The following is a 13,022-nucleotide window of genomic DNA, read 5'->3' on the forward strand; positions in this document are numbered from 1 at the left end:
GAAGTAAAACAATATAGGCTTTATCTCCCATTGTTTGCTACCCTTGGAGAGCACCTTTATGTGCATCTTTCGCTAGTCCACATGTGGCAATCATAAACCAAGCTTGGATAACCTCCAAGTAATACATCCTGACAGTGCAAAGCATACTGCATAATTCTCATTTGTACTGCATGCTGTCTGCACATGAATCCCAAGTTATCAGTATTCTGGAGGTACCTCAGAATATACAGTCTTCACAGTGGCTCTGGCAATAAAACAATTGCTAGCAAAAGGAATGACAAACAGACAATGCTCTGTGCTTAGACCTAGACTTGCACAGAGGTAGTGCCTTATTCTGGGGGAAAGTACAAGAGTCTCATAGTTGCCAATTATGTCTTCATCCTATCTTCAGCCAAAAGCAGAAGGAAACATGTTCAGAGGTAATCGAGCAGAGGAATAGGAATCTCACAAGATAACACTGCTTCCTCCAGTGACACTGAATCCTCAAGGCTACCAGTCATGCACATAATATATGGTGATTGTTTGCCAGCTCATTTCTTCCAGGGATGAAAAACCTCAACACACCACCTGTAAATCTTTTAAAGTTGGGCTCCCTGCAAACGGATAGAATTTTTTCTCAGCAACATTACTGCAGCAGTCCAATCTTTACCACAAAACAGTTGCAAGTACTATCGATATTCTGGCATCTAACAGGAGGAAAAACATTAATTTCTTTTTTTTCTTAAACCTATATTCACACTTCAGAGGTATAGTAGTGTTTCTGGGGTACAAACATAGCACTTCTTTGGTAGTTTAGACATATGCCTAATCTTTACTTGGCAGTAAACACTTTGTGTAGAGCTACACATGCTAATACTTTTATTCTCCCAGTGGCACCAATCCAGGGCTCTACTGTAGTCCCACAAGGAGAGCCAGCAGGACGTATTCCCTGGATGAACTCCAGCTCATCTGCTTGCTCTTTTCCCCCACCCTCAATTGCATTTGAATATTGGGTTTCTTAACTTTTCCATCCCCTGTAAGTCACTGTTTGTTAGGGGTTATGAAGGAGCAAAATCTTCATCCATAAATGAATTAAAATTAATAATGGTGAAGTTACGAAGAAGTTTGCTTTGTCTGTGAAGTTTATTTGATTTTGGTCACTAGGATAGAATGACACAGGCGTGCAACTTGAAAGACTAACATAACATTCTAACCCATCCTACGCTCAGGAGTAAAGTCAAATGAAACAGCAGGACCTGCTTCTTTCTCCAACGAAGGAATGGTAGAGGCATCGGTGGTGACTTCTACCACACCAACAAACACAAGATCACCAAGCCAGGCCCATCAGAAGTGCCTGAACTAAAAACAAGGAGCTGACTCCCTCCAGTACAGGAGTAAGGGCAGAGCAAACAATTTTAAGAGAGATGCCTGTATCTCATGACTGATCCTCTGTTGTAATGCTTTTTTTTTTACATGGCCAGAGCCATGCACCCCATGAGCTGGATCCCATGCATAGCTCAAGTCAAAGGAACAATACTGAAGACAGTTACTTGATAAAGCCCCTCCCAGTATTATATCTGTACTGTTGCTTGCTTATATCCCATCAAAAAAAGATGAAAGAAACAACATTTACTTCAAAATGCATTCCTTGTTGCTTTCTTCATCCCATACAAAGATTACTGGGACCACTTGTACTGCTTTTCAAAGACAGATCTCTAACTTCAGCTCCAACCTGTGATATTTGATATACATCTATGTTAACATTTTAGTTCATTTAAAGGGACTCCCCATAAACTATGCTTCAGTTCATGTTAACAGTCTTAAACCACATAAACTAGATTACTGACAAATAAAGATGTGCCTCCATAATATACAACTTGTGCTCCAGACACTGGGAGGCATTCAATCCATGAGATCACTCTAGAATTAGCCTGAAGAAAACAGTAGCACATTCAGCAGTCCCATGACAAACAATATCCCAGAGGGCCATAAAAAGAAAAAAATCAACACAAATAAATGGGAGAAATCAAGAGGAGATGCACGAAAATATTTAAGACAGAAAAAAGCCACTAAACTTCTCTGCTGCAGAAGTGCATTTCCAGGGTGAAGAAGAAAGTAAGTGGTCAGAAAAAAGGTTCAACAATACAAGACCTTCAGAAACATTTATTCTCTGCAGGCTAAGGATTAACCTTTCCACAAGCCTGTCTGCAGGGCTCAGAAATACTAGCAAACAGAAACACACAGGATTGATTTCCAAATGTATTATTTTAAAATGGTAAAAAGATTTACTTCCACAGTTATAAAATTTTTGCAGTTTCTCCATGCTGTGCATCTGAATAAGCATGAAGAACAGAACAATAGTCATCAAAATATGCCAAATTAATCCCACTCCAGCATTTTGTCACTGCGATCAAGAATCTAGGTGAGTGATGTTTACAGAAGTTACTTCCTTGATTTTTGTTGGCTTTGCATTTCCTACAGCAAATAGTAAAAGCAGCAGAACATCAGTTTCCCAGCTCCTAGTGAAGAAGCCTAACTGCCTTGTTCTGGCAAAGTCAAGTTCAATTGGCAAATGACTGGTACAAATACACAAAATACGTTTTTTTTTTTTGCATTTTTGCATTAATGGTTACAGGGTGCTGGAAAACTACTACAGATTATTTAAGAGTCTTTAGAATATGAGTCTTTACGTACAGAAATCTAAACATAAATGTACCAGTGAGATCTAACTGACATGAAAAAGTCATGTTCAAAACTTGAGATCGAGAGTAAGAGCTCTCACTCACCAAGAACACTGTGCAGGCACACTGATGTACCATACTGGTATTCCAAACTGCAATTTGGCTTCTGAGCTGGAGTACCTTCTAGCTATGCTGATTTGACAAGAAAAACTTTGAAACTAAACTTATGCATGTTATCAGCCTCTTCTACTTCTCCCACCTCATAACAGCCAACCTTATAAGCTGAGGCTAATCAACAAACTTTGCAAGGCCCTTCTCCCCACTTTAGCATCTCTGCTTTTACAACCTCTTACCTAATGCAGACTCCAAAACCTCTAAAAGCTCCCACTTCACAGTCCCCAAAAGCCTCAGAAGACATAAAAGCAACTCATCACTTGTTCTCACTACACTTGCATATAAATCTCCTGCAGGTAGTGAGAAAACCACAAAGTTTGTTTTCCTAAGTACCTACTGGCATCACATCATGAACACTCTCAAAGAGCCTTAAGACCACGTTATTTAATATTCACAACCAAGGAGGGAAGTAGACATTTTGTACAGGATTAATATGTTGTAAAAAGCAACAGAAAAAATTGCTTGAAGTGGTTTAAAAGGTTAGTGAAATATAATGACTGTATATTTTTTCCCTGCTGCGGAGCAAACACAGTTGCTTTGACTTAGTAAAGTCTCTTTATATATGTTAACAAGCTGGGGGGAGGAGGGAGCGGGTGGGGTGTCAGCTGCTCAGTGGATGAACTTCTTCTTTCTTAAATGGTACTAGACTAAGTTTTGCATGCCTGAAAACACCGTGAGATTGTGAGCTATATAACGCATCTATGGTATAGATGGCCTTATTCATCCCTCAAGTTTATTACCCCCACCTCCAGTTCTCTTTCTGAGTCCATGATCTGGAATGCTAATTGCCCAGTTTTTGTTCAGGCCTGGCTGGCTGGCTGTCAAGCCAATTCTACTGCCTGGTTGACAAATGAGCTCTTTTACCTCCCTGCAAAGGAAGGTCATGAGACTGTATAGCATGTTTTTTGGTTTTTTTTCTTCACTTTTTTTTTCTTCCTTATTTTAAAGTCTAAAGAGAATTCAAACCAATCTAGCTAAAAAGAGGAACCAGCCACCAAATCAACAGATCTATCATAGTCTCACCTGTCAGCAAACAGGCTTCCTGTAAAACGTGGGTTACTTCATTACATCCTGCATTTTTAACACGGCCTTGTACACTATTTTTCTGTGATGCAGCAGAAGTACACACAAGTCAATGACCAGGACACAGAACAACACATCTAGATGTAAAACCAAATTATTAAACATAGAATTAAATTAAAATCCTCTCCACCACTATATCACCTCACAGTACAGAAATCCTTCTGAAGTCCTAATCATTGGGACAGCAGCAGTCTTCACAGCATAACAGAACATTCAAACAAAAAAAAGGGTTGAAAGGATTTCAGGAGCCTGGCATAGCACACCACTGACAAGAGCCTGGATTCATTCTCTTTGCACTCTAATTGATACTTATAGACAGATAGCCCACCCGAGCCTCTTCTCCTCAAGGCTGAACAGGCCCAGCTCACTCAACCTTTCTTTGTAGGAAAGGTTCCTCATCTTCCTGGCCCTTTGCTGGACTCTAACCAGTATGTCCATGTCTCTTGTCCTACTGAGGAGCCCAGAACTGAACCCAGCACTGCAGGTGTGGTCTCACCAGTGCTGAGCAAAGCAAAAGGATCCCCCTCTCAACCTGCTGGCAACCCTTTGCCTAATGGAGTCTAGATCGTCATTAGCTAGAGCAGTCTTTGCAGCAAATGCATGCTGCTGGCTTCTGCTCAACCTGCAGTCCACAAGGATCCACAGCTGCTTTGCTGTCTTACAGTCTTACAGTGTACCATTACAACAGACCACAGTGTTTAAGAGAGATTCACATCAGCCTTACACAAGAAGCAGTCTAACTAGAGAAGTGCTTTTCAATCTAGTTACAGATCTTCCAAGTGTTTGACTTCACCTGCTTTACCTCCAGCTCCTCGGCTGCAGCATGAACAGCCTTGTATGGGACATAGCTGATCCATCCCCCCAGTTACCTGGAAACTATGATTACCTGGCACCTGATGCTGACTGCAGTTACTGGCTATTTCCTGTTCCCAGGAAATGTTTAAGATAACATGATAACAGATATACTGTTGAGTAAAAACATGAACTTTGGTTTCTGATTATTTACAATTATGAATTGAAAACATTCTTCCTTGGAGGGGGGAGTGGTTTCACATACAGGCAATATGAAAAACCACACCAACCACCTTTCTGCTAGAATGACCTCTAGCTGCAGGACTAGTGTATTTCAGACTCCACAAACTAGTCTACAGCACTTTTCCCTTTACTTGCTCATTTATTCTAAATAGGAATAATTTGTGCTACCATAGAAATGATACAAAAATGTTAAGACCTTCTCTGATAAGCTACTCTGAAATGTATTACTTCTCTGAGGCTTAGAAACTGGCATCAGCTCTACGAGTATGCTCAGATAATTCAATTAAAGATGTTTTTGCATCTCTGCTGAATGACAGCACTGCTTTCCAAACCTATTCAAGCTTTCCAACATGAGTTGATACTCATATAGTAGGTAAACGTATGTGTATAATACAAACTTTATGTTTGACCATGTATATTGTGTGAAATAGTTAACACTATTACTAGCACTGGGAGTTAGTTTTTGCACAGGGCAATCAGAATTTAAGTCAATAACTCACTGTCAAATCAGCAAAATTTGTCCTGAATTTAAGTGGCAAAACTCCAATGTTTCCAATGCGGTGTTGTTTTCCTGCTGCAAGTGCCAGTTATTATGCCTGAAGCGAACATTAGTTTGAAAATAACTTAGTGTTTCCCATCAAAAAAGAAAAACACTATTTAACTAAATATCATAGCACTAAATATCATAGCACCGCTGTTATCAACCAGGGATGGATCTTGGTTTGTTGTTGGTGTGTTTTTTCCTTCATTTCTTAAACAAATAAGGAAACTCTAAGGAAACTCTTTAATTTCAGCAGTTGCATTTTGGAAACACAATACATACTGACTTGTTTTGTACATTATGTTTTGATACTTTATCTTCTTCCTAACTTCTGCATCAAGCAAGCTAAAAATCAGGCTGTGATTCACAAGTGATTTCTCTCCCTCCCCACCTTTTCCTTTCTTTATTCCCATTTCCCAGTTGACTTTACAGTCTCAAAACAGAAAACTTTCAAGTGGACCACCTTATATTCAGCATAAGAAAAAAAAAATCATTTTCTTTGCCTCGGTTTTGGTTTGGTTTTCATTAAGAGAAGCAGCAATGAGCATGCTACATTGAGGTAACAAAGCCCAGAAGTCTCACATTCAAGAGTTTGCCTTGTGAGACATATAGGCTCCCTCTCATTCCTAGGGACACGTGCAACAGACACACTGCCAACGCCACCTTCAGTAGAGCATTTTATTATCTGTGCCGCCATTTGAGCATGCGTGGATTGAAATGGTTATTGTATGTGCAAGTATCAGCCATGATTTCTTGCCAAAGCATTCTTAAGAAAAATGCCTCAGATCTTCCCTTAGGTGAACCTAGTCAAGGTTGTGTTTTATAATTATTTTTTTTTTCTTTTTCCCCCTAGAGAATCTTGATTTTGTTTCAGGAGAAACTGTGTGGACACACTAAATGTGCAGTACACTGCTATTCCAATACTTCATCAGAAAGAAAAAATGTTTGTTTGGTGCTATATTCAACTTACCTTTTCATTCCATGCCCACAATCCAATCCCAAGAAACGCTATGCCAAGGAACTAAAGGAAAAAGGAAAGAAAGAAAAATATCAGAATAGGAACTATATATTTAGAGATTAATTTATTTTTAAACATACATATTACCTCATCCCCTCTATTGGATAATCAATTTTATCAGGACTTTGAGGACTTCCTGAGAGTTTTAAAATATCAAGGTAGTTGTTTTTATTTATTTTACAACTCAACCACTGGAACTAGAGAAATTCACATGTTGCACAGCTCATTCAGTGATATTCCACGTAGAAACAGTAGACACAATGAACATCACTTTTATCAGCATCGTGCAAGTAAGGCTTCTCGAACTTGACATACTACCCCCAAACCAAACTTCACAGTCAAGTGAATCATTTTCCTGTTGCTTATCCACCACCTTAGTGAACAATGCCTCAAGATCACTCCTCTTACAGCTTACACACATTAAGAGGAAAGGAATAAAAGAAAGCCCCCGGTACACTTTTACTATCAGTTTAAGCAATGTTACCCACAAACATAAAAAGCTGTTTAACATAATACAACCCAAGATTTGAAGAAAAAAATTAAAAGAATAAGAAATTTAAAAAACTCAAAAGCCAAAATATAATATTTTTTTTAATTGAATTTCATGTATTTCATAAAGGAAGATACGAAAAAATGTCCTTTAGGAGATTCAAAAGATAATGTCTTCCCAAACAGTGGAAAAGGGAATAGCATTTCAGGTTTTATTATGACTCTGTATTCTCCATTCCATCGAATAATTCAAGTGCATCATTCCTCTCAGAATACTGCTGGATTTCCATATGAAACCAGCATTAAAAATCTGTGAAACAAGCAGAAAAGGCAGACAAGCACTCCATCTCCTGACGCCACCACTGTGTATTTGGCATGATACGGTACCATCAATCATATATAACGTTTAACACTAACACATTCTGGGTATCTGAGCACATCCCTAAATATTCACCTGTCCAGTGTTAATCCTTGGTTTTTAAAACTTATGCACTGGCTAAAAAGATAATTATATACACTCTAATTTCAGGATGTGTAACAGAATATTGCATGAACATTTTCTCTTACTATCTACATAAACAGTCAAGTATCCTAATGTTGGTGGGTTTTTTTTTTCTTTTGCAAAAACAGGACAGAAGCGTTTTTCTTTGCTTAGAAGTGGGAGGAAGCATGAGTATAAGACTTCTTTCCCAGAAGCGATTTCAACAACTTCAAAGCAAGACTTACACTTCCTTATATACACTTAAGTGGCAATTTTAGCTTTCACACACAAGAATTTCTATAAAGTATAATTTAAAAGGGAATGTACTCAACCCTGAAGTTCCCTCTATCACTGACATGGATGATGGAATCAAGTGCACCCTCAGCAAGTTTGCAACAGATGACACCAAGTTGGGTGGTGTCACTGATACATTGGAGGGAAGGGAAGCCATCCAGAGAGACCTGGACAATATGGAGAAGCGGGCCCATGTGAACCTAATGAGGTTCAACAAGGCCAAGTGCAAGGCGCTGCACTTGGGCTGGGGCAATCCCAAGTATTAATACAGACTGGATGAAGAATTCCTTGAGAGCAGCCCTGCAGAGAAGGACTTGGGGGTCCTGGTGGATGAGAAACAGGACATGAGCCAGCAGTGTGTGCTTGCAGCCCAGAAGGCCAACTATATCCTGGGCTGCATTAAAAAAGGGGTGGCTAGCAGGGAGAGGGAGGTGATTGTCCTCCTCTACTCAGCCCTTGTGAGGCCCCATCAGGAGTACTGCATCCAGGCCTGGGGCCCCCAGCACAAGAAAGATGCAGAGCTCTTGGAACGTGTCCAGACAAGGGACACTAAGATGATCAGAGGGCTGGAGCATCTCTCCTATGAAGAAAGGTTGAGGGAGCTGGGCTTGTTTAGCTTGGAAGGCACCAGAGAGATCTTACTGTGGCCTTCCAGTACTTGAAGGGAAGAATATAAACAGAAGGGGAAATGACTGTTTAACATGGGTTGATAGTGATAGGACAAGGGGGAATGGCTTTAAACTAAGACAGGGCATATTCAGGTTAGATGTTAGGAGGAAGTTTTTCCACTCAGAGGGTTGTGATGCACTGGAACAGGTTGCACAGAGACGCTGTGGATGCCCCATCCCTGGAGACATTCAAGACAAGGCTGGATGTGGCTCCGGGCAGCCTGGTCTAGTGGTTGGCAACCCTGTCCATGGCAGGGTTCAAACTAGATGATCTTTGAGGTCCTTTTCAACCCAGGCCATTCTATGATTGTATGATAATACCCCTCACATCTGTGAGGTACTCTGCAAATGTACACTGCCTGTTAAGCAAAGGCAGCACATAAAGATACTCCCAGCTCACCCAGAAGCACATCTACACTACTCTTCTTTTTGATTTGAAGAGTAGTGCCTGCAAATTTAAAGAGTACTACAAGCCAGCATTCCTCAAAGGGAACAGTCACAAGCTTGGCTATATTAAATACATGATAAATGGAAAATGTCTTGAATGGAAAAACAGAACTGTCAAAAAAATCTGCTATTCCATCAGCCTTAATTACCTGTAACTCACAAGAGATGGACTTGAAAGAACAGCCTCCCGTGGCATACACAAGCAAAAAAAGGTTATTTTACCTGTATCAAGAACGCTTTATGCTTGGAGAGCTTGCCAGAAGTAGGTAATCCTTCCAACTGGAATGATTATTTGAAACTCGGTGAGATAAAGCTGCACAAGTTTCCAAATCACTTTCAGAGAAATGCAGTTATTCTGTAGTAACAGGCTCCCTTCCTTCTTTCTTACGTAGCCAAAAGCACCAAGGACTAAGGAACAGGAGCGTGGAAAAATGAAAAACTGAATTTGGAAATAGTGATTTTTATTTCTAGAGAGATACAGAATGTTTTCTGAGTAGCTGAACATACTTTTGAACAAAACAAGCAAGGAAAACTAGAAAGAATTTGATCAGTGCCTATATATGTAACTTAATAGCCATATACATCAGCTGCTAGTCTGGCTCGGATCCATTAGCTGTATTAAATGTAATCCAGTCAAGTGTCCTTATCATTCACCAGATGTTGAAACTTATAAGGGTAAGATATTACTTCATGAGTTGCAAAAGGTAACTTGTAGAGCACATGGATCTTTAGCAAGACTGACCTCATCACTCAGTCTGTAAAGTGAGATGAAACTGCACTATGCTAAGCTGAAGCACCTAAAAAAAAACCTGATACTTGTCAAGCTTCTGGCAAGTCTGTTAAAAAAAAAAAAAACAGGAAACATTCTTTTGAGAATTCTCAGAGAAGACTCAAAGAAATGCATGCTGTCCTGTTCTCTTCATACTACAAAATGGAAATCTCTGTCCAGTTGCCTTTTGAGCAACTGATAAAATAGGAACAACAGACAACACCCAATAGGAGAAGAAAACATTCAGGATGGAATCATGAATTCTGTCACAGGATGCTGCAGAAATTGAACACTTCATGTCATTCAGAAGCAGGTTTAGATAAATTCATTTAGGATCCACAGCTATTGAAGAGTGACTTTGGCACAGTTTCTGGCTCAGGAAGCTTTTAAACTATTGCTTACCAAAAGAATATAAGCAGGAAAAGATCCCTGTATATATGCTTTGTTGCTTGAACACCCCATTCCTTAGGCAAACACTTACATGCATTAGTTGAGCCAAAACAGTCAGCAAGGCACACAACTGCCCTAAGTCCCTACACTTGCTCCCCAGAGATGCCTACCCTCACACAAACAGCCTGCTGGGTGGATGAAGCTCAGAGGAATGCTATCAGGAACCCCCACTAGCAGAAGGAGACTTACACCTCTTCCCAGGATTAACTTGAGAATTTCTTGAGAATTATGAAAGAAACTTCTGCGCAGCCTGAAGAATTTAGGAAGTGTTTAGCAAAAATCCCTCTATATTTTTGCTCTTAATAACAGAGGTAAAGCAGGATGCACGCTCTGCTTATCTTGCAGTTCTTCTGCAGATATCTCTCTGAGTGTCTTATTCTGTTTGTAACCAAAAAGAAAAGCTCTTCACGCTAAGCATGTGGGAAGGGAATGGCATAATATGCATTTTCTCAATTAACTCTGGAAAATTTAATTTACATCCTTTAAATTATTCCAGTGAGTAATCAAGAGGTAAAAGTTTGCCTCATTATTACAGGAAAGACATCCTTAATTCTCCCCAGACAACTACTAAGAACATTAAGCCTGAATGTAAATGGTCACCGGATCTAAGACAAAGCTTGTAAAAACTTGATTTTTTCTTTTCAAACAATAGTTTGCAAGAGAACATTAAAACATTCCTCCAGAGTGTCATAGCATTACAAGACTTGCAAAATAGCACTTTTTGAGTCATATTTTTTACTCCATAAGCACCAAATAAATGTGTTCAAGTTTCTCTTTTCTAAAGCATGTAGCAATATCTGTACTGCTGGACTGCTCATAAAGTTTATATGCAGTTTTCAGAAGTGGATTGATCAATAAGTTTTTCAAGCTGCATACATCTTATTCCCAGTCTTGGCTACATGTAAGAAAACGATTTTTTTGTTGCTAGGGATACAGCATTATACAGAACACTATTTCATGTGAAAGACACTGGGGCAAATACTAACATAAACATGAGATACAATTTCAGAGAGATGAGCTTAAGTATTGTGATCAGACATTTCTTCATATACCAGATTTTTCATTTCAGCTGACACTCTTAAGCGACTTGGTAGCAGTTTTCAATCAAAAGTACAACAACTGCAGTCCAAGCAGCAAAAAGGTTGGTTAATGTACCTTAAGCCAGTATATGCCCATGTGTGAATGCATTATTAAAGAGTTATGAGAGAAAAAACGACAGCACAGCTGCCTTTTTACCTTAATCACACCATACAAACACACTAGCAAAAAGCACGTCAAACCTGAGAGAGCTCAGAGGCAGAACTGCTTTATTAAGTTACATACGTAGGGACCGTGCAAATTTCTCATCTGCTCTGTGTGTTTCAAGAGCTGTGTGTAGTGTTGTAGCAAGGAAACTCTCTCACTATTCCTACAACTGGTTCTGTGTTTCCTCCTTGGCAATATCTTGCAGGTTCTTCACACAGCAACATTTCCTCCTGTGCAATTCCAGCCAGTACAATGAGGGACAGCAAGGTACAGTAGTTTACCAATAAACGCAGCAGTGATCAGGACACTATGAAGAGTTGCATTTCACATCCCAAAACACAATCAGGAAAATACAGCACTTCTGAGCTTTGTGCATGTATAAAAGCAGCACTGACAAGTTCTTAATCGACTCCAAAATCCCAGATGAATAATTTTTCCCTTAATGCTTCCTCCACGGAAGCCTGTGTTAACGTGCACTCACAGAAACTTCAAAGTCAGAACACTCACTGCTTTCTTTAAGTATTTTATACAAAAATCAACCTCTTGGCTTTTCAACCAAGGCCAAAAAGGAGCTTAATTACTCTGTCAGAGCACAAAATATTATTATTACTTAGCTTTAGCTAGTCCTGACAGAGAAAGGATGCCAAAACAAAATTTAAAATAAAGATTCATGCAGTCTATTTCTGTTCTTTATGCCACTGATGTGCATCCTGCTTTAAGTATGTCAACGTGTATTCTTTCAAACAACTGAAATAAGACACCCTCTCAACTCTTTTCTCAGCTTCACAGCTTTAGCCAGGACCAGCCATACAGAGGATGAAGATAGCAGAAGTGTGCTTTGTTCCTGTTTCCCTACACTCCAGTTCCAATGTTCTTTTCCATCCTGAAACCAACCTAGCACAGCATTTCATTTTCAGGTGGCTAGACACGTGTTATGGCCACAAGAAAGGCAAACTGCTCAGAATATACACATTCATTTATATATTTATATAATGCTCACAAAAAAAGTGTTCACCTAAAGCCCACCTCTTCTTCACCTTGAAACATTACCAGCAAGACAACTTGATGTACCACAGTTGATGAAAGAAGTTGCTGCAAATGTGACTAATTATTATCTTGGTTCATAGCAACATTCAGACACAGACTGAATATAGGCTAAAAGATGTCCAATTTATATTCATTTTATGTGCAGCTTTTAGAAAAATGTTAGACTACATTTCACAGATAACTGTCCATGTTATCTCCCAACATAAATCACACGTGTGGAGAAGAAAAAAAAATCACATTATTTTTGTTCAGTTGTATGAGAGATACAATTGATTTTATAGAATTATCCAAAGTAGAAAACCAGATCTGAGAACAATGAGAAAAACTATCTGCTCCATCCTGCTGGTCTCTTAGCATGATATTTTCTAATGAAGAATTAAGCTTGAATGGACATCCATTTTCAGTGCAAGGTACTGTGCCCGTTAACGCATCTCTTATTTGCACCAGTATAGGGTTTTCTGTTTCAATTGTTTTAAAAGTAAGCCAGCTCTACCTTTCCTCCTGCCCCAAATGCACAGCCATTGGCTGTTAGTTTTCTTATTGCCTTCTCCTGTTCTTTAATTGCAAAAGCAAGACATCTGCTTTCTGTTACAGTTGCTCTATGTATTTATTTTATTGCTT

The 13,022-nt window shown here is 39.3% G+C and overlaps 1 protein-coding gene across 2 annotated transcripts in view; it reads right to left on the reverse strand.

Moving 5' to 3' along the window:
* TSPAN5 (tetraspanin 5) overlaps positions 1–13,022 on the reverse strand; it is a 78,880-nt gene that overhangs the window by 13,866 nt on the left and 51,992 nt on the right. The window contains exon 2 of one of the 2 annotated variants that reach the window (XM_065736968.1): positions 6,464–6,514. The exons of the other annotated variant lie outside the window; for it this stretch is intronic. Coding sequence (XP_065593040.1) covers positions 6,464–6,514 — 51 coding nt within the window. The remainder of the gene's footprint in view (positions 1–6,463; positions 6,515–13,022) is intronic. 2 annotated transcript variants of the gene reach the window in all.

The sequence above is a fragment of the Cyrtonyx montezumae genome, unplaced genomic scaffold (assembly GCF_038088225.1).
Source record: "Cyrtonyx montezumae isolate F1298 unplaced genomic scaffold, pur_monq_1.0 scaffold_2, whole genome shotgun sequence".
Taxonomy (NCBI): Eukaryota; Metazoa; Chordata; class Aves; order Galliformes; family Odontophoridae; genus Cyrtonyx; species Cyrtonyx montezumae.